The 27,578-nt window shown below is 42.7% G+C and overlaps 3 protein-coding genes and 1 long non-coding RNA gene across 4 annotated transcripts; 3 read left to right on the top strand and 1 right to left on the bottom strand.

Moving 5' to 3' along the window:
- Window positions 1-8,314: 8,314 nt before the first annotated feature.
- LOC147618378 (uncharacterized) lies at window positions 8,315-12,200 on the bottom strand. Its single transcript, XM_086775237.1, has 5 exons — window positions 12,085-12,200; window positions 11,890-11,944; window positions 10,514-11,740; window positions 9,235-10,356; window positions 8,315-9,196 (listed from the first exon to the last, which is right to left on the bottom strand). The coding sequence occupies exons 1-4, from the start codon at window positions 12,198-12,200 to the stop codon at window positions 9,490-9,492; spliced, it is 2,265 nt and encodes a 754-aa protein (XP_086631363.1). The 3' UTR covers window positions 8,315-9,196; window positions 9,235-9,489.
- A 1,800-nt stretch (window positions 12,201-14,000) lies between these two features.
- On the top strand, window positions 14,001-16,040 carry LOC147618377 (uncharacterized). Its single transcript, XM_086775143.1, has 2 exons — window positions 14,001-14,094; window positions 14,199-16,040. Exons 1-2 carry the CDS (start codon window positions 14,035-14,037, stop codon window positions 15,972-15,974), a joined length of 1,836 nt encoding a protein of 611 aa, XP_086631269.1. The 5' UTR covers window positions 14,001-14,034; the 3' UTR covers window positions 15,975-16,040.
- A 1,295-nt stretch (window positions 16,041-17,335) lies between these two features.
- On the top strand, window positions 17,336-18,889 carry LOC147618376 (uncharacterized). The gene is made up of 2 exons (XR_015262156.1): window positions 17,336-18,525; window positions 18,632-18,889. It is a non-coding gene; the product is annotated as an uncharacterized LOC147618376 (long non-coding RNA).
- Window positions 18,890-19,316: 427 nt separating this feature from the next.
- LOC147618375 (7-deoxyloganetin glucosyltransferase-like) lies at window positions 19,317-21,334 on the top strand. Its single transcript, XM_086774811.1, has 2 exons — window positions 19,317-20,120; window positions 20,228-21,334. Exons 1-2 carry the CDS (start codon window positions 19,481-19,483, stop codon window positions 21,169-21,171), a joined length of 1,584 nt encoding a protein of 527 aa, XP_086630937.1. The 5' UTR covers window positions 19,317-19,480; the 3' UTR covers window positions 21,172-21,334.
- Window positions 21,335-27,578: the final 6,244 nt, after the last annotated feature.

Raw genomic sequence — 27,578 nt, 5'->3', positions numbered from 1 at the left:
GGGCCTCATCTACTTCAACCACCCCCATGACTTCTATGAGCTCCCTCCCCACCCTCTCCAAGCCGTCTTGATTAGCTGGAGTCACCTTCTTCGTTTTTACTTCCCATCCGACCCAGCTCAGGTTATAGACCTGTTTGTTCCAGAAGGTCTGTGCCCATACCCCTACCTCTCCCAGAGGACGACCGATGCTTTGCACTATCTATAGGGTAGGGGGGATGTCACGTATGGTGAATGAAGCTTACCTCTCCGTCCACACTGATGCTGCTGGCCTCCTCATCCTATACCACACGTGTCACGAGAAAATGGAGGTCATGGTTGCCACACCACCAGAATCTGTCAGTTTAACGATTCCCATGTCGCCTTCCCCATGGAACTCACCTCCAAGGAAGAAGCAGCTATTGAAATCGTTTTCCGATCCCATAGCCTAGCTGATGCAACAGACGGTGCTCCTGCCCCCCCGAAAGATGGCGGTGAGGACAACGGCCATGACAGCCTCCCACCACCACCCCCACGATCCTCATCTCCCCCGACTTTCCCTCCATCACTTGAGGGATTCATGAAGTGGTATGGCTTGACAAAGAATTCTTCAAAGACTATCTAACTTCATTGATGGACTATTTGGAGGCTATGCAACTTCCGTCAAGTTAAGCAGAAGGGGATGTCACGTGCATCCCACACTTGGATGCCATGTAGACATATCCGAGCATGAAGGTGGAGGACCTCGAGTGAAAATTGGTCCCATGTGAGCCCAGTCTGGGAGGAAAAGTTAGCCAAGGTTCCACTCTATGCGTCCAAGGTCGGGTGTGCATTGTCCTACACATGAAGTAGTGCTAGTCCGTACTATGAGTCTCCCTCTAGAATGAAGTCAGGTGATCTATGTGTTGGGTTTGGGATTGGACACTAGGCATATGTATAAGAATGTAGGATGGGCAAGGAGATCACACTTTGAATATCAAACAGCTAGGGATACACATATTGGCTAGCCTGGACTCTAGTGTGAAAATGCTACATAAAAATCATATTATTGCTTTCAACCAAGGCATGAGGCTCCTAGCAGTAGGTCGACCAGTAGCTTTTGGGGTTATAAATACCCAACCTAGAATTTAGTGATAGATCTCATTGTTACCGCGTCCCAAGGGCCATGACAACCAAGGGGAAGGTGCTCAACCAAGGTGAAGAAGTGCAGGTCAAGAACTAGTCTTTATTTCAGATTTACATCATTTTAATAAAGAAAATACACCATTCGTGGTGGGACATTTAGTGTCCTAGAATATCAATGGTCTTTGTAGTCGAGTAGATGGGGATGGTTTTCAGTCCAAGCTATGACTACGACAAAAGTTACATTCCAGGACTATGGGGGGCGGTTGGATGTTCTTTTATTGTGGGAGCATCACATTTCTGATTCCCAAATCAATATGGAAAGACTCTTGCAGGTCAGAGTCACACTTTTTGGGAGCCTTCCTTAGGTAGGAGAAATGGAGTGGTCTTTTCTTAGAGGGTACTCTTAGTAGGCTTGGCTTTCCGTAGGAGTAGATTGTGAGGGTGTTGGGCCTTTATTGTTGTGCTAGTAGCAAAGTGACTATTGGAGGCCGCTGAGTGATTCTTTTCACTTGTAGCAGTATGTGAGACAAGGATGCCCTCTTGCTCCTTATTTGTTTTTGTTCTTTGCCGAGGCTAGGTCTTATTTTCTTCAAGACAACACTACAGGGATTCATGGCCTAAGGTGACCTTTGGATTTATTTGAGGACCTCCTTGATGCAGAGTAGGCCAATGATACAACTCTAAATGTTGATGATAATATGTTGAGGATAATGCACAAGTCTTGGAGCATGTGCGAGTTGTTCTTAATACTTTTTGCTTGATAGAACAGGAGCAAAGATCATCTGGAACAAGTTTTTGGGTTTCCTGACCGATCCTTAGGCTTCTCCTACTTGGGGTTAATAGTGGGGATTCACTTGGATTGGTCATGAGATGATTATTCACGGGGATTCACTTGGATTGGGATCGAAAGTGGGGTTTCACTTGGATTGGGATCAAAAGTGGGGTTTCACTTGGATTGGGATCAAAAGTGGGGTTTCACTTGGATTTAGTTGTGGACAGACTGCTCGCTATTTAGGTTTCCATTGGCCTTAACATATCGGCAGCCCAACAATTTGTTCCAATGATCTCCTCTATAGCAGGATAAAGTTGGATTTTTTGAGTTTAACTAGACTTTCTTTGGCTGGCAAGGCCTTGGTAGTTAACTAGGTTCTCTTGGCCACAACTTGGTATGTCGCTTCTTGTTGGTGCCTTTCATGCTCTTCCATCTCTTAGCTACAATGGGGTTGATCCGGAATTATTTGTGGGCTGGCTTAGATGGCACTTCAGATACGAGAGCTAGAGTCACTTTGGAGACAATTATTTCATGGACACAAGATGGGAGTTTGGGCATCATAGACTCTAAGACACATAGCAAGGTTTTATTGGACAAATTAATGGTTTGAGAGCTCACTCTAGGAGATCACACTTTGAATATCTTACTTTGGGATGGTGTGTGTCATTGTCATCGTCACCTTAGTGGAGATTGGAGGCCTTCTATCAGCTAGAGTTTCACTATTGTTAGCTATGTATCAGCTACTTCATTGAGCATTTCTTGGTAGTTTACCACGTGTTTGGTATTCTCTCACATGATGCCTCATTCACCCATATCCCACTCATATAGAGGAGATTGAGAAACAACATATCCTATAGAACTTCCACATCAGAGACGCTTCTGGGCACATGATTGGTGAGCACTCTTACATCTCTTGGGCTTGCTAGAATGTAGGTCCTGCTTGCTTTGTGTGGACTTAGAGGCCTTCATTCAGTGACATATCCAACCCTAATATTGCCCAATGCATTAGAGGAGGTCTCACTTGTGTGCATGCTCGACGGACCAAGATTGATGGCATCTATTTTGCGTGTAATGTTGAATAATTCTTCAAGAGGAAATTTTCACCGGCTGTCTTTCCTCTTTTTCTCATAGAATGAAACACATTCTATTTTGGTTGCAAAATCTTTGTTCTTCCACCTCTAGTGGATCCTTGGAAATAGGCTCCTCTAGGGGTAATCTCGTATATGGTTTTAATAAACTGACATGGAAGGCATTATATATCCTCCAATGATCTGGAAGGTCCAACTGATAATATACATCATTAATCTTCTTTGTACTATGAAAAGGTTCACATACCATCATTCCCATTCCTAACTTTGGAAATGCAAAGCTAAAATCCATAGCCATACTCTCCATAATGGAACATTCAAAATAGGCAATGCTTGCAATGATCTCATGATGGATTTTGTCAATCAAATTTGACCTTTTGACAAACCAAACATTCTCGAGTTTATCACTCAATGTCCTTTCTCATGCTAAGCCAATAGAAGTAGCTCTGCAAAGCTTCAATTATAATCAAGATGCCTCCTCTTTGAAGTTGGATGCCCGATCGAGCTGATTAGTGACCAAGGCAAACACTTTGTAAATGATGTCATCTAGAAACTAGTCACCTAGCATCTCATAATCCATATAAACGTTCCATAATGTATTATCCGTAGGCCAATGGTCAAGCATAATCGACCAACAAAACCCTCAAGGGGATCCTCACAAAGCTGGTCGATGAAAACCACACTGACTAGGATGAAAAGCTGTACTCAGCTTTATGGGCATTTCACACAGCATACAAGGTCTCGACCGGAATGACCCCATTCAAACTAGTATATGGCACAGAGGTAGCCGTACTGATGGAATTCCTAGTGGCAAGCCTCCGAATTGCTATTGTAGAGAAGTTAAGCCTGAAAGAGTCCCTGAAACATCGCCTGAACCAACTCCTCGAGTTGGATGAAGAAAAAGAGTCCCTGCAACATCGCCTGAACCAACTCCCCAAGTTGGATGAACAACACTTCAAAAGCTTCTTCGTCACACCACAGTCATCCAGAAGCGAAGGAAGAGCGAAGGAAGAAGTGGGTCGATCACCACTCCAAGTTCCACACATTCAAGAAAGAAGATCTAGTCCTGTTATTCCAGTCTCGCATGGATCTGCATCCGGGAAAATTGCAGCTCTGGTGGACAAGGCTATTCTGGGTAGTGGAAAAAATCTACGACGGTACCTTCCTACTTGGCACACTCAATGGAGAACATTTCTAGAAGCCGATCAATGGCTATCGCCTCTGGCGACCATACCACATGCCGATGCCACGTAATCCCTTCATCGATGTGGCGGTGCCATTAACCCACTACCTGGGTATCCATCACCTTGATGACATTGACCCTCTTTGAACAATCATGGAAGATTCGTCTCGAGTGCCGAGCGATGTGATGCAGCCCCATCATGAATATTCAACAGATGTGCACCAATCATGCACGATAACTCTTTTTAAATCACCGTAAACTCCGGTTAACTCTTGTGTATCTATCTATCTACATGCAGCACCTCTTCTCACATTGAAAGCCTCAACCTTTCGCTTGCAGCTCCCTCCTCCCTTCTCTCTCGCAAACCACCTGTTCTGCTCTACCGGGCCATGGTAACCTTCGAACCTTTCTCTAGCATCATCACCAACATCGTCAACGTGCAACACTACCTGGGCACCAAAAACGCCAACTGCTTGCAGAAGAGCAACACACATAAGAAGAAGAGCTAGCTACTAACATGCGAAAACCTTTCTCCAACTGTCAAAGCCAAAGTACCTCCCTATCTGTACGCCTGCATCCCATGAGGTACATCACACTCCAAAAGTCTAGCAAGAGCAACCAGCGCATGTCGCCATCTGCATGGTGAGCTTGGCACCAACACCAAGAGGCACACCCGCTCAATCACCCACGATGTCCCAATTCCAACGAAAGATGGTAATGGCATCCCAAACCTCACAAAAGGAGAAGCAGAGAACCCTGCAAAAACTGCCTTTCGAGCAGTTAACCGAGAAACCCCTGCTTACCCCTGTCACCCCAGCACAATCCATTTCGCAGCCCCCACCATCGAGCATTTCCCTGCTAAAAAGGCACCCATCAACGTACCCGACACCCTGCTTCCCTCCACCACACAACTAGTGTCACACCTGTTCCACACTAGCCTCTGCCCCCACCACAAGCTTCCACCTCCACCAACCATGGTGCCTTGCTCGTAAAAATGGATGAGATGAAGCAAAAGCTCCCCCAGTATAGGCCAAACTCTTAGTAGGCAAAAGGCCTATCTAGGAACTGGTCCGAACCAAACTTGGTGGCAACTATTGACATGGAAAATATGCAACTAGCCGTGGTGTCGGAAGTTTCTCCTTTAAAGAAGAAGCGGCCATGGTTCTACTGAAGGATTATGCCGTGGCTCTCAAGAAGAACTATGACAAGTTGCATGATCAGTTAGTCTCGCCAGCCATGATGACATCATATAAAGAGCAGAAGCAAAGCGACAAGAAAGACAAGGACGAGATGCTTGCGACAATCAATCCCCAGAATTCTTCTCTCGGAAGTCTGCTTGCGACAATCAATCCCCGGAATCCATCTCATAGAAGGCATCGTTTATCTTCCACCTTCCAGACCCGTTCTTCCTCTTCCAGGGCCTGGATGTGCCTGCCATTGGATTTAGAAGTTTGGGCATGAAGGTTTCCGAGGAGGGGTCACTCGTTGAGCCTCTCCCAAGACTGTGATCATAACTCCCTCGGGCGTGTTAGATGCTAAGGAGCATCTAACATGGTGCCCATCTCTAGGTAATTGCTAATCGACAAAATGCTAAGGAGCATTTAACATTCCGGAAGGCTGCAAGTTTTTTTTTTTGGGTTTGAGTCATTGGATTGGGAATCCAACTCATCGGGCGTGCCAAGCATAGGCTAGCTTGTGCCACGGGCCAGAGCTGCAAAGTAGCCGGGTAGCTACCCTACCACAAAGCCGCACGTTAGCACCGCCAATTGTCAGGGCGAGCCGAATGTTAGCCAGAGCACTTTATTACAAGAACGAAGCTTCCTTAACACCCAGCACTAGGGGAATCACAATACCAACGGATACTGCAAGCAAGAAATATAAAAGAATGGATCCTGAACTTTGTCTCTGTATATTCATTTTCGTTCATGTATTTTTTTAAGTAGGGTTATCTATTAAGCCATCGGTGTCTTTGTACCTTTCATTAGGTGATCAACTAAGTAGCTTTCTGTAGCCTGTGGTCTGTGTCTATATTGTGTTGGGTTCGTATTCGCCTGGTGTATGCTGCATATAAGGAGAGACTCTGAGCATGTTGCTCGGGGATAAGCGATCAATTCCTCTGACAACATTTACCATAATCTATTTTAATTTTCATGGCTCAATTGTAGATCCTCCATTTTGGAAAGGACAAGCAACAACATTTCTAACTAACGAACTATTAGAGAGCACATGTGTATTATGGTATATATAGAAACTTGCTTTTTATGTAGCTTTTACGTTTTATTTAAAAAATATAAATTATGATTGATTCATTTCATTTGCCAATATGGAATATCTTTATTTGTTTGAACCTAGATTATTGTTAGGTTTGTATGGTCGAGACATTTATAATGAGAGCTTTGGACTCCTTGGAATTTACAATCTAAGATTGCGAAAGATTGTGGATTAGCTTCATATACATGTAATGTCTGTGGATCACCAAATGAGTTTTATAAGGTTTTATTTTTTATTCGTCTCAAATATCGATCCCGTGTACGTCTGGCGATGCAGCATGACAGTCAGGCCTTAAATTTGAAGCCCAATGTCGGGCTTCCTCGATGTACTGGTGACAGCTTGTGTCAATATCTTGGGCTTCAAATGACTCTCTGCCTTTAAACTCGGGCTTCCCGCATTACCACACATGTATCTTCTCTAGTGCACTATCGCGCTTGTGCTCAAAGTGTGTGCAGCTTTTCAGACCAAACAACTAGTCTAGAAGTACCTAGAATCCCTCGATATATGTATATAAACAGCTCCATCCACGAGAGAATCCCCCAAACTTCAGTCAAACTACCATGCATCTCAACCATGCCTAGTATGGTCATATGCCACATATGAAAGGGTTTCAAGAGCATTACAAACTCCATTGAAAAGTAATAGTTGTGTGTAAATACAAGCCGCAATATGCTTAAAGCTAAAAACCAGCATTTCTCAAGAAAGGACCACCACAAAATCATGTATGCGCTCACATGTAACTAAATCAAAAAATTTATGGCTCTTACCTCTGAGATATAGCATAACAATGGTCATTCGTCAGCATCCTTGCAATCAAAAATCTACTTGCTCGTCACGTGAGGTAGTCCTACCATCATGTAAATAGAGAAGTCAATATGAAATTTAGTATATGTTAGGGAAGGCAACAAAAGATTCATTAAACAAATGAAGTAAGCTATACGAAAGAGACGAACCTGACGAGTAGTGTAAGGGCCCTGCAGGCTGCAGCCACTATTCTCTTTCTGCTTTTGATTCTGTACTTGCTGGTGCGGCGGTGCCTCTCTGCACCATTCCGTACAGTAGCACCTCTGAACCCGTACAACAGCACAACCCGTACAGCACAACTAGCCTTTGCTGCCTTTGCTGTACAACTAGCCTGCAAGCCCAGGCTTTTCATCGCAGATCTACCCATTTTCTCTCGCACATGTGTTACTCCTTAACCTTGCTTTTCTTGCAACTGTTCTCAGCGCTCCAGCCTCCAGGAGTCCAGGGCCCAGGCCGCACTCTTCCACATTCTGCCCTGTTCCCGTACTATTCTTGCCCATCTGTCTCTGATAACCCACCATTCTTTTATGCCTGCTTTGCGCCACTTCTCGAAGCCCACAGCTCTTGCATAGCCCCCTTCTGCTGCAGAACAAGAGCCCAATTCACCCTTTGACAGCATACTAAAGTCTGCACCATGTGAATTGCTGTTATTGCTCTGCAGCAAAGGCAGCAAAGGCAGCAAAAGCTTCTAATTGCAGGTTTTGCGTGCATGACGAGCTTGTCGATGAAAGGTTTGATGATTCATTGGAATGGGGTAGGGCCAATTTGCCATCAAAAGGCACTGTGGCTACCCTCATAGCCTCTGAATTGAGGTCTTCTAGGAAAGAAGAAGCTAATCAAGCTCTCTGGAATGCCATTGTTTCAACAGAAGAAGGCCTTCTTGAAGGGAATCTGCAGAGACATGGAGAGTTTGCAAGCAGGAGGATTGTGAAGAGGGTCATGGAGATGTTGAAGAACAAGAAGGAAAAAGCAAAAAGCCAAAGGGTGAAGGAATTTGCTGAGAAGCATGCAGCTGCCCACAGAGAAGAATCCAAATGCTAAAGCTACTTCTAAGATGGAAAGGAGTTCAGGAAAAGTGTTGCTTGGTATCTTTAGAATTGCTTGCTATAGCTCTGCCTCAGAGGACAGCCTACCTGCTGATCTCTACTCTTCTTCATCAGTGTCAGAGACGTCGGCGATGAGTTCTTGCTGCATGGTTTGCATGCACACCATGCATGCTTCTGTTGCAGGAAAGCATGCAGATAGGGATGGTGAGATGCAGATGGAAGGGCCTTCTTGTTCATCTATCACTATGACATGTGCATCATCAAAAGTGTGTCATAGTGAGTAGCTCATCCCTCTTTGCATCCCTTGGTGCTGCACTGCAGAACTTCTCATCCCCCAGGTTCTCCTTCAGGACCTCCAGCCCCACTGCCAAGAGCAACCAAGGGCTCAATGCATTTGAATCAGAGCTGGCCTCTCAGTTGGAGCAGCTCAAATCAACAGATGAAGCATGCTACCTCAGCATCTCATGGCTCTGCCAAGCCATGGAAGTTGTCCTCTGCACCCATGCCTTTGTAGAGGCCTTTGTCCCTGATCTTCAACAGGCCCTTGCCGATGGTGATACCAAATGGCTTGATGAGTATCTGGAAGACAGTGTAAAGCTACTTGACATCTGCCATGCCCTCAGAGAAGCCCTGTACCTGCTGTTGCTGCTAATGTCATCTTGTTGTACTTGCTATACCAAATCGGTACCTGCCATTAATACTTGCTGAGGTGACTACCTAGTAGTACCAGCCATAGATACCTGTTACTAAGCAGCTTTCAAAGCTCTTGCTCCATAGTCACCTTCACCTGCTTGCACACACTCACAAACTCTCCTTTGAAACTATGTCATAACCAAAATTTAAAAGTATACATGAAAGCTCGAGTTAACATAGCTACTAGAAAACCACATACCAACTTATTGTCCCCATCAAAAAGCATAATGCTCATAACCTGCAACTTATGTCACAACATGCAACTTATGTCACAACATGCAACTTATGTCACAACATGCAGCTTATATCACAACATGCAACTTATTTCTCTTATGATCACAACCTGCAACTCACAAACCATTAGTAATACATCTTGAATCAAGACAAATGTTAGAGATCAACATGATTGGAGCATAAATGAAATAGCCCAAACATCAATACTTTCATGACGAGCATGTAATACCTCTTCAAGATTGATAATACATTCAATACCAATCACGTTATCACATATCACCTTCCCACCATCAATCTCTACAAATCCATGGCAGCTTTTCTACATTTTCTTAGCTCCCAAATGTGATGGACTGCATCCCAATCTATTTCACTTTGCTTCGGGCCAATAAGAGAGATGCGCATAAGCATCTCAAGAGTCCCCACTTTCAAGCACTGGCGTACGGAGGTCTTAATAGCATTCTGTTTAGAAAAACCTCTTTCACATGAGACCGAGGACATAGGAAGAAGAAGGATAAACTGCCACAATTTCATTACATTTGGATAAGTGCGATGCCAATTAGAATTTGCTGCAAAAAGCTGCCATGCTTCCTTCATGTTCATCCCCTCACATGCATAATAAAGTGTGTCAGAGAATGATAAGAGCTCTTCCTTACAACCTTGTGCATCTACAAGATAACCTCCCACCTTACCCAACAACCTGTCCAACCATTCTACCACTTTTTGTTCTCTCTCCTGTGAAGTCTTTGAGCGCTTTGCATCTTTTGGATAAAACTGTGGAGAAAACAATTTTGCTGCATTAAAGAAGTAGACATAAGGAAAACGATCATTGACACATTCAATAACTTTCTGCACAAAGTCCTTTGCAAGCTGTTTGCAAGTTTCAACATTTCCATTTCCAAGATCAAGTTGGGTGCCATCTTTATCTCTACCTGGAATACTTACATATAACATCTCATGTAAGTACTCCTCACCATTTTCATTTACATAGCACCAAGTTCCAGTTGTTGTGTCAGACATAAACTTTTGCAAAAACTTGGTACCTTTTGCAAACTCTTGCCCCAAGAACTTACGCCTAAGAGAACTCAAAGTCACCTCAATGTATGCACTCACCGAAGCTATGTCCACAACCTCTTCCTGAAAAATACTTGTTAAGCGTATCCAAGTCTTGTAATACATCAGCAAGCATATGAATCACAAAAAGCACCTTATATATGCGTAATTTTGCATACCAAGCAGGTGCTCCCTGCTTCCAAAAGGTAAGAATAGCAGGCATTAGCGTCACCAAACGCTCCATAACACTCCCTCGTGAGAGCCATCTAACCTCGTGTATTTGCAACACCTCCAAAATTTGTAAATTCATCTCCTGTAATAAATTTTGAAAACACGAGTGCCGTATACTAGACGCATGAATCCAAGAATAGATTTTGTTTGCAATTTTATCTACATAAGATAAGCATGGAAAAGACTTTGATGCATCAAGTATAGCCAATGCCTCTCTATGGGCAATGCAATGCGTATTGACAAGATGAGGCACAACTCTCTTCAGCTTTGCAACTACACCATCATGGCAACCAAGCATTGAGCTGTCACCATCTGTTGCGATACCTACCATGTGCTGCACATCAAGACCAACATCATCCAAAACCTTCAAGATTGCATCATACTTTGTTTGAGCTTGCCCATCTGGCACCACAATCAACCTTGCAAACTGTGTCTTACAAACACCCAAACCATGAGAAGACAAAAACGAGATGTAAACAATCAAATGTTTCTCCAAAGATCTGTCTGTAGTCTCATCAATCATCAAGGAGTAAAAAGGACTCTGCTTGAATTCAATGAGCTGACCATTTTGCAAATATTCAGAGATACAAGAAGCAAATTCTTTACCAGCCATTCCATTCATGTATGCAGAGTAATCATTTTTTACAGGCATACTTTGCACATCTAAAGCATAAGCTAAATCACAAAGCTTTTTATACTTTTTACACGCCAAGTCCTCCTTGGCTATGAAGTACATTAGCTTCATACATGTGATTACTCGTTTTTTCACTTTACATGTCAAGACTGCCATGTGCTCTTGTATTTTGACCCCTCCTTCATTAACACAACGTAATGCAGCAAACTTATGTTCAGGAGATCTTTTATGCTTGCGGATCGCACTCATCTGCATGGTTTTACAACCTTTTCCCTTTCCCCATGGTCCCTTCTGGTTATATCGTTCACACCATAAGCACTTCATAAACTCCTTATCTCCACTCACAACATGCTTAAGAAAACTAAACTTATGCAACCATTCTGGCCTAAATTTTCGGATCTTTTCTTTCTTTGTTGATTTAGAAGTATCATTATCAGATGATGGCATACCAATCATGTCCATGTCATCTTGCAATATGTCGTGACGACTTTCCATGTCAATATCATCATGCTCACTGTAACTTGAAGATCCAAAAATCTCTTGCATTAATTTGGTTGTTGATGATTTGTCTCGTGCACCCTTTTCTTGTACTTTGCCTTTTCCATAAGCATCAAATAAAGTTTTTTGCTTCATCTAGTAAAAGTCAACATTTACTAGTAATCAGCATAAGAGACTAAAATATTAATGGTAGCAGGTACTCTAATTTAGAACAAAAATCATATATGTCGACAATATATCTTTGTTGGGATTGATGGTGCTTGAAATCCATCAAGAGCAATGACATTGGCTCGTGACATCTTCGAAATCTCCTGGATGACTCTCCTGGATGTGCACCACCTGTACAAAGAGAGGAATATGTGAAAAACAACAGTACAAAAAGCCATGAGCAGCCAGTCACCACCTTCACATGACCAGAGCAATGCTAATTTGAGAGCCTCCCTTCCACTCGGCAAAGACGCCAGCAAATACGATTTTACTCCCAGGCAGCAGGCTCCCGCGGCGGTGAGCTTAGCACGCTCCTGAGAGACGACCCAAAGGAGGTGGCAATCACAACAGTAGCATCACCTAGCAGCTCAGCACAAACTGCCAACATGTCAGCATAGATGACATGTTGCCAACATCACCTAGCATCACCTAGCACCTCAACACAAGCTGCCAACATGTCAGCAGCGCCTTTGTTACTGTTGAGTTTCTAGAGTTTCTGTATATCTTTGTACGTTTTGTCTCCCAGCTATATGTTCTTTGATTTGCTCGTGTAATTTAGGGTTTGTTCCATGTCCATAAATGATGGTGCTAACACAAGCCAACAGTAGCAAACCATAACATAATCCAACATGCAGGATCAACTATTACAGCTACAAGCCTACAGGTAGAGCTAGAGGAAGGAAGCAACAAGAATGCTCAACTGATAGTAACAGATTTGGCAGAAGCACATTAGAAAGTTGTTACAGCGAAAAGGGCAAAGCAGTTGTGCAGCATGAGGAGATGCTTAAAAAGAAAAAGCTCTTGGACAAATGCAAACAATAATATGCTAACACTCTCAAAGGAGGAGGAGAAGACTGCTGAAAGCATCAATGAGAAGCTAAAAGTTTGGTTCGGACCAGTTCCTAGATAGGCCTTTTGCCTACTAAGAGTTTGGCCTTGTTTGCTTTATACTGGGGGAGCTTTTGCTTCATCTCATCCATTTTTACGAGCAAGGTAACATGGTTGGTGGAGGTGGAAGCTTGTGGTGGGGGCAGAGGCTAGTGTGGAACAGGTGTGACACTAGTTGTGTGGTGGAGGGAAGCAGGGTGTCGGGTACGTTGATGGGTGCCTTTTTAGCAGGGAAATGCTCGATGGTGGGGGCTGCGAAATGGATTGTGCTGGGGTGACAGGGGTAAGCAGGGGTTTCTCGGTTAACTGCTCGAAAGGCAATTTTTGCAGGGTTCTCTGCTTCTCCTTTTGTGAGGTTTGGGATGCCATTACCATCTTTCGTTGGAATTGGGACATCGTGGGTGATTGAGCGGGTGTGCCTCTTGGTGTTGGTGCCAAGCTCACCATGCAGATGGCGACATGCGCTGGTTGCTCTTGCTAGACTTTTGGAGTGTGATGTACCTCATGGGATGCAGGCGTACAGATAGGAACTGGTCCGAACCAAACTTTTAGCTTCTCATTGATGCTTTCAGCAGTCTTCTCCTCCTCCTTTGAGAGTGTTAGCATATTATTGTTTGCATTTGTCCAAGAGCTTTTTCTTTTTAAGCATCTCCTCATGCTGCACAACTGCTTTGCCCTTTTCGCTGTAACAACTTTCTAATGTGCTTCTGCCAAATCTGTTACTATCAGTTGAGCATTCTTGTTGCTTCCTTCCTCTAGCTCTACCTGTAGGCTTGTAGCTGTAATAGTTGATCCTGCATGTTGGATTATGTTATGGTTTGCTACTGTTGGCTTGTGTTAGCACCATCATTTATGGACATGGAACAAACCCTAAATTACACGAGCAAATCAAAGAACATATAGCTGGGAGACAAAACGTACAAAGATATACAGAAACTCTAGAAACTCAACAGTAACAAAAGCGCTACTGACATGTTGGCAGCTTGTGTTGAGGTGCTAGGTGATGCTAGGTGATGTTGGCAACATGTCATCTATGCTGACATGTTGGCAGTTTGTGCTGAGCTGCTAGGTGATGCTACTGTTGTGATTGCCACCTCCTTTGGGTCTTCTCTCAGGAGCGTGCTGAGCTCACCGCGGGAGCCTGCTGCCTGGGAGTAAAATCGTATTTGCTGGCGTCTTTGCCGAGTGGAAGGGAGGCTCTCAAATTAGCATTGCTCTGGTCATGTGAAGGTGGTGACTGGCTGCTCATGGCTTTTTGTACTATTGTTTTTCACATATTCCTCTCTTTGTACATGTGGTGCACATCCAGGAGAGTCATCCAGGAGATTTCGAAGATGTCACGAGCCAATGTCATTGCTCTTGATGGATTTCAAGCACCATCAATCCCAACAAAGGTATATTGTCGACATATATGATTTTTGTTCTAAATTAGAGTACCTGCTACCATTAATATTTTAGTCTCTTATGCTGATTACTAGTAAATGTTGACTTTTACTAGATGAAGCAAAAAACTTTATTTGATGCTTATGGAAAAGGCAAAGTACAAGAAAAGGGTGCACGAGACAAATCATCAACAACCAAATTAATGCAAGAGATTTTTGGATCTTCAAGTTACAGTGAGCATGATGATATTGACATGGAAAGTCGTCACGACATATTGCAAGATGACATGGACATGATTGGTATGCCATCATCTGATAATGATACTTCTAAATCAACAAAGAAAGAAAAGATCCGAAAATTTAGGCCAGAATGGTTGCATAAGTTTAGTTTTCTTAAGCATGTTGTGAGTGGAGATAAGGAGTTTATGAAGTGCTTATGGTGTGAACGATATAACCAGAAGGGACCATGGGGAAAGGGAAAAGGTTGTAAAACCATGCAGATGAGTGCGATCCGCAAGCATAAAAGATCTCCTGAACATAAGTTTGCTGCATTACGTTGTGTTAATGAAGGAGGGGTCAAAATACAAGAGCACATGGCAGTCTTGACATGTAAAGTGAAAAAACGAGTAATCACATGTATGAAGCTAATGTACTTCATAGCCAAGGAGGACTTGGCGTGTAAAAAGTATAAAAAGCTTTGTGATTTAGCTTATGCTTTAGATGTGCAAAGTATGCCTGTAAAAAATGATTACTCTGCATACATGAATGGAATGGCTGGTAAAGAATTTGCTTCTTGTATCTCTGAATATTTGCAAAATGGTCAGCTCATTGAATTCAAGCAGAGTCCTTTTTACTCCTTGATGATTGATGAGACTACAGACAGATCTTTGGAGAAACATTTGATTGTTTACATCTCGTTTTTGTCTTCTCATGGTTTGGGTGTTTGTAAGACACAGTTTGCAAGGTTGATTGTGGTGCCAGATGGGCAAGCTCAAACGAAGTATGATGCAATCTTGAAGGTTTTGGATGATGTTGGTCTTGATGTGCAGCACATGGTAGGTATCGCAACAGATGGTGACAGCTCAATGCTTGGTTGCCATGATGGTGTAGTTGCAAAGCTGAAGAGAGTTGTGCCTCATCTTGTCAATACGCATTGCATTGCCCATAGAGAGGCATTGGCTATACTTGATGCATCAAAGTCTTTTCCATGCTTATCTTATGTAGACAAAATTGCAAACAAAATCTATTCTTGGATTCATGCGTCTAGTATACGGCACTCGTGTTTTCAAAATTTATTACAGGAGATGAATTTACAGATTTTGGAGGTGTTGCAAATACACGAGGTTAGATGGCTCTCACGAGGGAGTGTTATGGAGCGTTTGGTGACGCTAATGCCTGCTATTCTTACCTTTTGGAAGCAGGGAGCACCTGCTTGGTATGCAAAATTACGCATATATAAGGTGCTTTTTGTGATTCATATGCTTGCTGATGTATTACAAGACTTGGATACGCTTAACAAGTATTTTCAGGAAGAGGTTGTGGACATAGCTTCGGTGAGTGCATACATTGAGGTGACTTTGAGTTCTCTTAGGCGTAAGTTCTTGGGGCAAGAGTTTGCAAAAGGTACCAAGTTTTTGCAAAAGTTTATGTCTGACACAACAACTGGAACTTGGTGCTATGTAAATGAAAATGGTGAGGAGTACTTACATGAGATGTTATATGTAAGTATTCCAGGTAGAGATAAAGATGGCACCCAACTTGATCTTGGAAATGGAAATGTTGAAACTTGCAAACAGCTTGCAAAGGACTTTGTGCAGAAAGTTATTGAATGTGTCAATGATCGTTTTCCTGATGTCTACTTCTTTAATGCAGCAAAATTGTTTTCTCCATAGTTTTATCCAAAAGATGCAAAGCGCTCAAAGACTTCACAGGAGAGAGAACAAAAAGTGGTAGAATGGTTGGACAGGTTGTTGGGTAAGGTGGGAGGTTATCTTGTAGATGCACAAGGTTGTAAGGAAGAGCTCTTATCATTCTCTGACACACTTTATTATGCATGTGAGGGGATGAACATGAAGGAAGCATGGCAGCTTTTTGCAGCAAATTCTAATTGGCATCGCACTTATCCAAATGTAATGAAATTGTGTCCTCGGTCTCATGTGAAAGAGGTTTTTCTAAACAGAATGCTATTAAGACCTCCGTACGCCAGTGCTTGAAAGTGGGGACTCTTGAGATGCTTATGCGCATCTCTCTTATTGGCCCGAAGCAAAGTGAAATAGATTGGGATGCAGTCCATCACATTTGGGAGCTAAGAAAATGTAGAAAAGCTGCCATGGATTTGTAGAGATTGATGGTGGGAAGGTGATATGTGATAACGTGATTGGTATTGAATGTATTATCAATCTTGAAGAGGTATTACATGCTCGTCATGAAAGTATTGATGTTTGGGCTATTTCATTTATGCTCCAATCATGTTGATCTCTAACATTTGTCTTGATTCAAGATGTATTACTAATGGTTTGTGAGTTGCAGGTTGTGATCATAAGAGAAATAAGTTGCATGTTGTGATATAAGCTGCATGTTGTGACATAAGTTGCATGTTGTGACATAAGTTGCAGGTTATGAGCATTATGCTTTTTGATGGGGACAATAAGTTGGTATGTGGTTTTCTAGTAGCTATGTTAACTCGAGCTTTCATGTATACTTTTAAATTTTGGTTATGACATAGTTTCAAAGGAGAGTTTGTGAGTGTGTGCAAGCAGGTGAAGGTGACTATGGAGCAAGAGCTTTGAAAGCTGCTTAGTAACAGGTATCTATGGCTCGTACTACTAGGTAGTCACCTCAGCAAGTATTAATGGCAGGTACCGATTTGGTATAGCAAGTACAACAAGATGACATTAGCAGCAACAACAGGTACAGGGCTTCTCTGAGGGCATGGCAGATGTCAAGTAGCTTTACACTGTCTTCCAGATACTCATCAAGCCATTTGGTATCACCATCGGCAAGGGCCTGTTGAAGATCAGGGACAAAGGCCTCTACAAAGGCATGGGTGCAGAGGACAACTTCCATGGCTTGGCAGAGCCATGAGATGCTGAGGTAGCATGCTTCATCTGTTGATTTGAGCTGCTCCAACTGAGAGGCCAGCTTTGATTCAAATGCATTGAGCCCTTGGTTGCTCTTGGCAGTGGGGCTGGAGGTCCTGAAGGAGAACCTGGGGGATGAGAAGTTCTGCAGTGCAGCACCAAGGGATGCAAAGAGGGATGAGATACTCACTATGACACACTTTTGATGATGCACATGTCATAGTGATAGATGAACAAGAAGGCCCTTCCATCTGCATCTCACCATCCCTATCTGCATGCTTTCCTGCAACAGAAGCATGCATGGTGTGCATGCAAACCATGCAGCAAGAACTCATCGCCGACGTCTCTGACACTGATGAAGAAGAGTAGAGATCAGCAGGTAGGCTGTCCTCTGAGGCAGAGCTATAGCAAGCAATTCTAAAGATACCAAGCAACACTTTTCCTGAACTCCTTCCCATCTTAGAAGTAGCTTTAGCATTTGGATTCTTCTCTGCGGGCAGCTGCATGCTTCTCAGCAAATTCCTTCACCCTTTGGCTTTTTGCTTTTTCCTTCTTGTTCTTCAACATCTCCATGACCCTCTTCACAATCCTCCTACTTGCAAACTCTCCATGTCTCTGCAGATTCCCTTCAAGAAGGCCTTCTTCTGTTGAAACAATGGCATTCCAGAGAGCTTGATTAGCTTCTTCTTTCCTAGAAGACCTCAATTCAGAGGCCATGAGGGTAGCCACAGTGCCTTTTGATGGCAAATTGGCCCTACCCCATTCCAATGAATCATCAAACCTTTCATCGACAAGCTCGTCATGCACGCAAAACCTGCAATTAGAAGCTTTTGCTGCCTTTGCTGCCTTTGCTGCAGAGCAATAACAGCAATTCACATGGTGCAGACTTTAGTATGTTGTCAAAGGGTGAATTGGGCTCTTGTTCTGCAGCAGAAGGGGGCTATGCAAGAGCTGTGGGCTTCGAGAAGTGGCGCAAAGCAGGCATAAAAGAATGGTGGGTTATCAGAGACAGATGGGCAAGAATAGTACGGGAACAGGGCAGAATGTGGAAGAGTGCGGCCTGGGCCCTGGACTCCTGGAGGCTGGAGCGCTGAGAACAGTTGCAAGAAAAGCAAGGTTAAGGAGTAACACATGTGCGAGAGAAAATGGGTAGATCTGCGATGAAAAGCCTGGGCTTGCAGGCTAGTTGTACAGCAAAGGCAGCAAAGGCTAGTTGTGCTGTACGGGTTGTGCTGCTGTACGGGTTCAGAGGTGCTACTGTACGGAATGGTGCAAAGAGGCACCGCCGCACCAGCAAGTACAGAATCAAAAGCAGAAAGAGAATAGTGGCTGCAGCCTGCAGGGCCCTTACACTACTCGTCAGGTTCGTCTCTTTCGTATAGCTTACTTCATTTGTTTAATGAATCTTTTGTTGCCTTCCCTAACATATACTAAATTTCATATTGACTTCTCTATTTACATGATGGTAGGACTACCTCACGTGACGAGCAAGTAGATTTTTGATTGCAAGGATGCTGACGAATGACCATTGTTATGCTATATCTCAGAGGTAAGAGCCATAAATTTTTTGATTTAGTTACATGTGAGCGCATACATGATTTTGTGGTGGTCCTTTCTTGAGAAATGCTGGTTTTTAGCTTTAAGCATATTGCGGCTTGTATTTACACACAACTATTACTTTTCAATGGAGTTTGTAATGCTCTTGAAACCCTTTCATATGTGGCATATGACCATACTAGGCATGGTTGAGATGCATGGTAGTTTGACTGAAGTTTGGGGGATTCTCTCGTGGATGGAGCTGTTTATATACATATATCGAGGGATTCTAGGTACTTCTAGACTAGTTGTTTGGTCTGAAAAGCTGCACACACTTTGAGCACAAGCGCGATAGTGCAGTAGAGAAGATACATGTGTGGTAATGCGGGAAGCCCGAGTTTAAAGGCAGAGAGTCATTTGAAGCCCAAGATATTGACACAAGGTGTCACCAGTACATCGAGGAAGCCCGACATTGGGCTTCAAATTTAAGGCCTGGAGTGGACTCCGTGTAAACAGAAAAAAAGTAGACACGTATAGAAAGAGAGATAAGCCGTGTTAAAGAGGCTGGCAAGTTAAGGATTATAAGACTTATCTTTACTCTCGCCATCAGGGCCACTAGAAATTTTCAAAAAGTTATTCTTGAACAAGTCAACGGAGCGTCTCTCCTCTCTTTCGAGACTCCCACACAATTTCTGTCTCTCTCTCTCTCTCTCTCTCTCTCTCTCTCTCACACACACACAGAGTGACGGTACCCACGCACACACAGCCATTATAGCTTGGCCATGGCAACCGAATACTTGCCCTCTAAAGCCGCATCCATGGCCGAAAGCCTGCTAGCCACCCATCTTTCTTCTCCTACCACGAACGAGAACAGTAAAGATGATCATAGTAGCAGAAAGCTTCATGCGGTGATGATACCATACGCCATCCAAGGCCAGATCAATCCCATGGTGCAGCTTGCCGAGGCTCTCATCAAGCACAACTTCATCGTCACCTTTGTCAACAACGAGCACAACCACAAGCGCATCCAAGAGAGCCGGCGCTCAAAATCTTCATCCGCTGATACAGCTCATGCAGAAGATCAGTCTCAACAAGAAAATCTTCGCTTCGTGTGGGTAGACAATGGGTTACCCCCTGATTTTGATTACAGCGACATTCGCTCAGGGATGCCAAATTTCCACGAGGCCTTTGTGAACATGAAAGACCCCTTCAAGGATCTCGTGGAAAGCTTGAATAAGAAGAACCCACCAGTCACTTGCATTGTGCATGGGTTACCCTGCACTTGGGCTCACCGTATTGCAAAGGAGCTCCACATTCAAAGTGTTTTTCTCTGGGCTCAGTCTGCTGCAGTCTTCTCCATCTACTACCACGCACCCAAGCTCGTCTCCAATGGTTTCTTCCCTTACAAAAAGACTCCTCCAGGTAAGCAGTAAGAGCACGAATAATTTGAATCCCTGCATTTCCCTTTGTCCTTGCTTTTTTTTTTCTTTTTTCTTCTTCAAAACAAAATTTTGCTCTTTATGTCACAGGGTGCAATGATCTGGTTTCTTACATACCTGGTGTGCCGCCTCTCTACCCTGCGGACTTCCCCACATTACTCCATGTAGACGACATCTCTCAAATGACCTTTAAGATTTTGAGAGAGCAGTTTGACATACTGGAGAGCTGTGATGCAATTCTCATCAACTCTTATGAGCAGCTTGAGAAGGAATCTTGCGAGGCACTGCAACAAATAGAATTGCCCTTGTCGGTTTCTTTTGTAGGGCCTTTGCTCCCTTCTGCCCTCTTGGTGGATGGCAGTGATATGAAGGACATTAGTGTTGGTGCAAGCTTGCTGCAGGAGAAGAATGACAGTATAAAGTGGCTGGATAGTAAGCAAAAGCAATCCGTGCTGTATATTTCCTTTGGGAGTATGTTCAACCCTACTGCAGAAGATCTACTGGGCATTGCCTTGGGGATCACGGCTAGCAAGCAGCCTTTTCTTTGGGTGATAAGGCCTAGATCCTCCTTGCACAACGTATCAGAGATACTACCCAAGAATTTCATAGAGGATACTAAGGATTATGGGCTAATTATCCCATGGGCACCTCAGCTGCAAGTGTTGTCCCACCCTTCTGTGGGCGCCTTTCTAACTCATTGTGGATGGAATTCAACATTGGAGAGCTTGAGCATGGGGATGCCCATGATCCCTTTTCCAATTTCTATGGATCAGACTACAAATTGCAAGTTTGTGGTTGACATTTGGAAGGTTGGGATGAGCATCAAGAGGCAAGATGATGGCATGGTGGAAAGTGAAGAAGTGGAGAGGGTTTTGAGGATAGTCTTACAAGAAGACGAAGGAAAGGAGATGAGAAGAAGGGCTGGCAAGCTGAGAGATGCTGCAAGGAGGGCTGTGCAAGCGCAAGGCTCATCCAATGCTCACATGGAGAAGTTTATTGAAGCAATGAGGGGTGCAAAACCCCACGAAGTATAAATGGTTAGGAGGCAGCTTGTGTAGAGACCTGGGTAGAAACGGAAAGACCTTACTTTTAGGTGGCAACAAGACTTGCTTGTAGAGTTAGCGAAGGGGAGTCTTTGTAGGTGCCAATGTATGACCTGTTTTAGTCTATTATAGTCTCACATGGCTATTCGGTCCATTGAAATATGTAGTTGGAATTTTAAGGGTTACGTTTTCACCACCCAATTTCGTGTGTGTATAGGAATTAACACCAATGTTTATAAGATGAGGTACATAAGGGGTCTCTTATTGTGTTCAAGTGTAAATATACCATATACATTAATAGACGAGTAAAGTTTTAAACTCCAACGTGATGTTTAACATGGACTTGGAGGTTAAAGAGCTATGTTTTCCAAATATGCTCTCTCTCCCATGCTAGTGCGCCAACACACACGTGTTCGTGTCCATTATTGATAGCTATATTTAGTATATGGTTTTTTTGGAACCCCCATGTTCGTGTTGTCTTTACCCCACACATCGTACTATTCTAGCTTGGCAGAACATTGTTCTCCTACATGCCACCTATAGTCTACCACTGTCCCAGTGTGCACATTGTTGCTCCCTACAAGCCCCCACTCACTTTTGCACTACCAAGAGGGCACCTCTCTACTCTTGCACGGCATCCTATGACCTCGGCACCACCTCATTGCATTTAAGCATTGCCAAACCTCTATCTTGTGCTTGCTTGGGTGCATCACAATACACCTTTGCCATGTGACCTGTGCTATCAACCAATGTGATTTACATTGATTATTTTATAACCGTCACCACCCTTGCATCCGGTGCTCACATATGCCACCCTTTAGATCGCCTTGCCTGTAGCCAGATCATTGTACTATTGCCCTACTATCGCACGTCCAACCACCGGCTGAAACGTATCTTTTAACATCAAGCCGAATAATCACATGAGGTATGAGAGATATCGTATAGGAAACATGCTTGCGGTCACTGAGACCACCTCTAATTATTATATACACAAACATCATAGTCAAATAGTTATTGATGTGTATTTTTTTCGTAGCCAGGGTATGAATAGGTGACAAGGTTGACATACATCTGAACACCTTGCAAGTCAATGTTCAATGTTGAACATCAAGTTGAAAGATTATTATACCAAATCAAATCAATATTCTAAAGAGAATGTGGGAGAGAGAGAGGGAGAGCTTCAGTTCTTTGCAAGTAAACACACACATATACACACACACACACACAAGAGAGTGCAAGACACAAGAGAGAGATGGATGGCCAAATTTTCTTCTTTCTTCTTCTCTTCTCTACAACCATATAACTAAAAGATAAGAGTACATAAAGGGAAAGTACTCTCCTACAACAACATATAAAATGGTCGGCCTATAGTGTGAACCCGACTATATGAGCTGGCGTTATAACGATGCCATAACTTTATTACTCTAAAGTGACTGTCACACAGCATGTCATCCATTGGCTGCATATTGATTATAATCTCATCAACCATGCCAATGGCATAAGTGTGGAAGCTATCACCTAGGCGGGTCATCAATGTCCGTTGTAGTACTAGTAGAGCTCGATATCTCAACACTCCCCCTCGAGCTAAACTCCATACACTACACTCCAAGTAAGCTCCTAAACTTGTGGAGCTTCTCTGTGTCCAATGCTTTCATGAAGATGTCAGCCACCTAATCCTTTGTGCTGACATATATCAGACCTACATCACCTATTAGAACCTTCTCCCTCACACAAAGTGATAGTGCACTTGAATGTGCTTTGTTCTAGCATAGTATACTGGGTTACTAGCTAGCTGTATACTACTCATGTTGTCACAATAAATGACAACTATCCTATCCACGGGTTACCCATATCACCAAGTAGCTTAACCTACCTGACAAGCTGCCATAGCAGCACTCTTGTACTCTGTCTCTGTACTTGACAAGGCAACTGTTGGCTTCTTCTTACTGCTCCAACTCACAAAAACACTCCCAAATGAGAATATAAAACTACTTGTTCTATTTACAATACTACCAGTACAATTAGCATCTATGTGCCCATGTAGCTATATCTATATACCCGCCTCATAGAAAAGTCTATAATCAACTGTGGACTTTATGTACCTGAGAATCCGTCTAGCCGCATCCAAATGTGGCTTCCTAGGGGCTTGCATAAACTGACTCACAAGTTCAACAACATACCTCAAGTCTGGCTTAGTAATGGTCATGTAGATCAAGCTACCTGTATGTAGTGGGGTTCTCCAAAAGCTCACTTGTATTTGCGGAAAGCTTTGTGTTCTGCTCCAATGACACTGAAATAGGCTTATATCCTGTCATATCATACTTGGACAACATGTTCAAGCCATATTGCCTCTTCACAATAACAAAATGCCATGAGGTGATCTCACCACCTATGTCCAAGAAATCACCCAAATCCTTTATCTCAAACTTTTTCTTCAAAAACATCCTAACATCATGTATGTCAATAGTCAACATCACTATGACCAATGATCAAGTCATCCACATATATGACTAATAGTATGATCCCTGTATCTGTCTTTTTCACATAAAGTGAAAAATTTGCATTGGACATCTGAGATCCAATGGAACAAGATTATCCCCGACCTTGTTTGACTACACTTTGGGTGCCTACTTCAAGCCATACAAGGCTTTACATAACTTACACACAAAATCTGGCCCGTGCATCACTCTCATAACCTAGTGGTTGCATCATGTAAATTTCTTCTTGTTGCTGCAAATCACCATGCAAGAAGGCATTCTTTGCATCCATCTAATGTAAATACCAACCCTTTAGTGTAGCCATAACAATGACAGCTCTCACGGTTGTCATTCTTGCAATCGGGCGCTGAATGTCTCTGTATAGTCAATGCCATAGGTTTGTGCATAGCCTTTGGCCACCGATCTTGGCTTATACCTGCTCACCAAACCATCAGCATTATGCTTGACTTTATACACCCACTTACATCCAATTGCCTTCTTTTCCTTAAGCAAAGGTACTAACTCCCATGTTGCATTTGTATCCAATGCTGCCATCTCCTCATTCATGGCATCTTCCCATTTCTTATTTTCAAGTGTCTGCAAAAAAAAAAGTGGGCTCTAATTCTTGTATTTCTTCAACCATGTAAGCATAATGATGGCCTATATATCCATGATATCTCAATTGGTAAATAGGGTTCATAACCCTCCGTAGGCTTGCGTACGCCTGGATCACTGCAAGGTATCCTCAAAATAGCCCTCGTTCACCTTACACACAAGGAGTAACCACAAATGGAATGCCAAGCTCCTCATCAAGGCTTTGCTCAAAGCCACGACAGTCAACATCCACATATGAGTGACCTACTGACAGATTATGCACGAAAGGTTGATCTACCTTTTTCTTCCCTTTGTGTGATACATATGTATCTACATATGTTCTCAACCTGCTTGACCATGGGCTAACATTGGATCCACTACTAGAGGAATCTCTAGGTCCACTAAGCACTTGTGATTGCATGTGGTGCAGCATCAACACTTCTTACATCTGCATCTTTTGTTGCCTTCACTACTGGTGCATACTAGCTACTCATCTCGTCGAAAACAATATCTTTGTTTACTCGCATCTCACGAGTGGTAGGGTTATAACATCTATAACCTTTTTGCTCCATAGCACAACCAATAAATATGCATTTCTCTGCCTTTGGATCTAACTTTGTTCTCACGTCATCAAGAACATGCACATATGCACAATACAATCAAATACTTTCAAGTGAGACACATCCGGTCTTATGTGTGTAAACTTCTGTTTAGGTGTCATACCATGAACAACTACAATGGGTGTCCTGTTCATAATGTATGTAACAGTTGCTTTGCTTCTACCCAAAAATAATGTGGCATATTCTTTTCAACCCATTAAGATACGTGCCACTTTTACAATGTGTATGTTTTTTCTTTCTACAACACCATTCTATTGCGGAGTGTAACTGTATGTAAACTATCTCTTGATTCCCTATTTCCTCAAGAAATCGTTGAACTCATTGGAGAAATATTCTCCTCCCACCATCTGATCTCAGGCATTTTATGTTCTTTCCTTTTTCTTTCTCGCAAGGCTTTAAATCTCTGAAAGTGAGCAAACACCTCACTTTTCTCCTTCATGAAGTAAATCCACACTTTCTTAGTGTGGTCATCAATGAATGTAACATAATACCTGCAACCTACAATTATTGCAGTCATGGCCGGTCCCCATACATTTGAATGTATGACATCTAATGGCATTGCACTGATATGCTTTTCATGTGGGAAAGCATGTTTGGTCTGCTTACCAAGCTGGCATGCTTCACATACTTTCCTTAAACTTTGGCAAACTTGCAATAATATTTTGAACCTACATAGATTTCAGTTGTTGTACATTCACATGACCAATACGCTTGTGCCATATGTCAATATTTGCAATGATACTTGTTCCATGCACAAACATGACTGTCTTTACTTTAGGCATGTTCACATCCAAAATAAACGTCTTACCATTTCTGTTACCCTTTACAACCAAGCGGCACTGATTTTTGAAGTCATTAAACCTCACTTTGTAGACCCTGCTCAACCATCTCTCTAATAGAAACTAAGTTCTTTGTAATATTTGGAACATGAAGTACATCCACCAAGTACTTCATTTTGCCATCCTGCATAGACAATGGCACTTTACTAGCATGCGCAAAGGGATGCGCAATATCATCACCTGTCTTAACATAACCTGGTTTTTTCATTTTTTGCATGTCTCTAAACCACTCAGCATAACTGGTCATGTGGTTAGAGGCACTAGAATCCACATACCATGTATCTTGATACAAAAACGCTATGATAGCTCATGTGGGATAATCTTGGCTAGGTGACTTAGCACTCTAGCATCACTCATTTCAACAATCTCATATAGTCGGGTTCACACTATAGACCGACCATTTTGTATGTTTTTTTAGGAGAGTTATGTACTCTTATATTTTAGTTATATGGTTGTAGAGAAGAGAATAAGAAAGAAGAAAATTGAGCCATCCATCTCTCTCTTGTGTCTTTGCACTCTTGTGTATGTGTGTGTGTGTGTTTGCTGTAAGAAACTCAAACTCTCTCTCTCTCTCTCCCCCATATTCTCTTTATGGTATCAGATCTGTGGTTCGTGTAAGAGCTAAGGAGACAAGCAAGAGGCAAGAACAAGCAAGCAAGTAAGCGATACACAGGTAAGACCATCTTTATCTCTCTTCCTTCTTAGTTTAGGTACAACACCCCTCGATAGCTCCATGAGCTACAAATCTTCGATTGAGGAGATATCTTTGTAGACTTGGAGGTGCCTGTGTGATACATATTACTTTGTACTGAAGTTTTTGTTGAGAAGTGTGGTGCCATAGAGCACAAGGAAGATGTAGGGAGTGAGATGAGTAGCCAAGAGATTGCGAAGCCTAGCATGAAGCCACATGAGCCAAGGGATTTATCACACATTGTTGTACAAGCCCAAGGATGTACCTCCTCATATAAAAGGGAGCCAATTCAAGCAATGAAATCATATCACTTGCACACATCTCAAGTCTCTATGAGTACAAGTCTTAATCTTATAACCTAATTGTACTTGAGTCTATTGTACACACTCATCATCATGAATAAACTTAGATTACATCCACCTTAGATTAATCACATTAATCATATTTAATTAGTATAAGATTAAGCTTAATATGAATTGGCTTTCAATTAGTATCACAAACACGATGATAAGACACATATAGGATACCAACACTCCAGATTACGTGGCAAAACCTGGTGCAGATGTTCTAGACGAACACAAAGGTAAGAAAATTACACCTAAAACAAGAGCTACATACTGTGGAAAAGAAAAGCACGTCTATCAATAAGTATGCTTTAAAGATCAAGGGCATTGTTGAATCCCTTGGGTCTATCAATGTATCGGTGGAAGATGATGACTTGGTAAGTGTTTGTTTAAATGGGCTTGGCAAAGAGTACAAGCCATTCAAGACCTCCATTGCAATCAGAAGACCATATTAGGGAGTTTGTTTAAATGGGCTTGGCAAAGAGTACAAGCCATTCAAGACCTCCATTGCAATCAGAAGACCATATTAGGGAGTTTGGAAAAATCCCATTACTTTTGAAATTTTCTTTCAATCTAATTTTTGGTGTATCTTGACCATACCAATTCCAAATATGTCGAACAATGTGAATTTAGAATCTACTCTTCAAGAGCTTTCTAAAGATATGGCACATGAGGGGGTTTTGACAAAATCTTAAAAAGATTCACCATGCCCCTATGTTTTGATCTTGTAAAATGGAAATTGGGATTTCCCAAACTCCCTAATATAGTCTTTCAGGGGAGAATATTCCCAACTTTCGAGACTTGGTGTCTATGTTGATCATGGAAGAAAAGTC

Source organism: Cibotium barometz, chromosome 35, assembly GCF_041138505.1.
Source record: "Cibotium barometz isolate CiBa-2024 chromosome 35, ASM4113850v1, whole genome shotgun sequence".
NCBI classification, from domain to species: Eukaryota; Viridiplantae; Streptophyta; class Polypodiopsida; order Cyatheales; family Cibotiaceae; genus Cibotium; species Cibotium barometz.
Note: the sequence above shows the minus strand (reverse complement) of the source record. Positions and strands in the feature narration are given on the sequence as shown.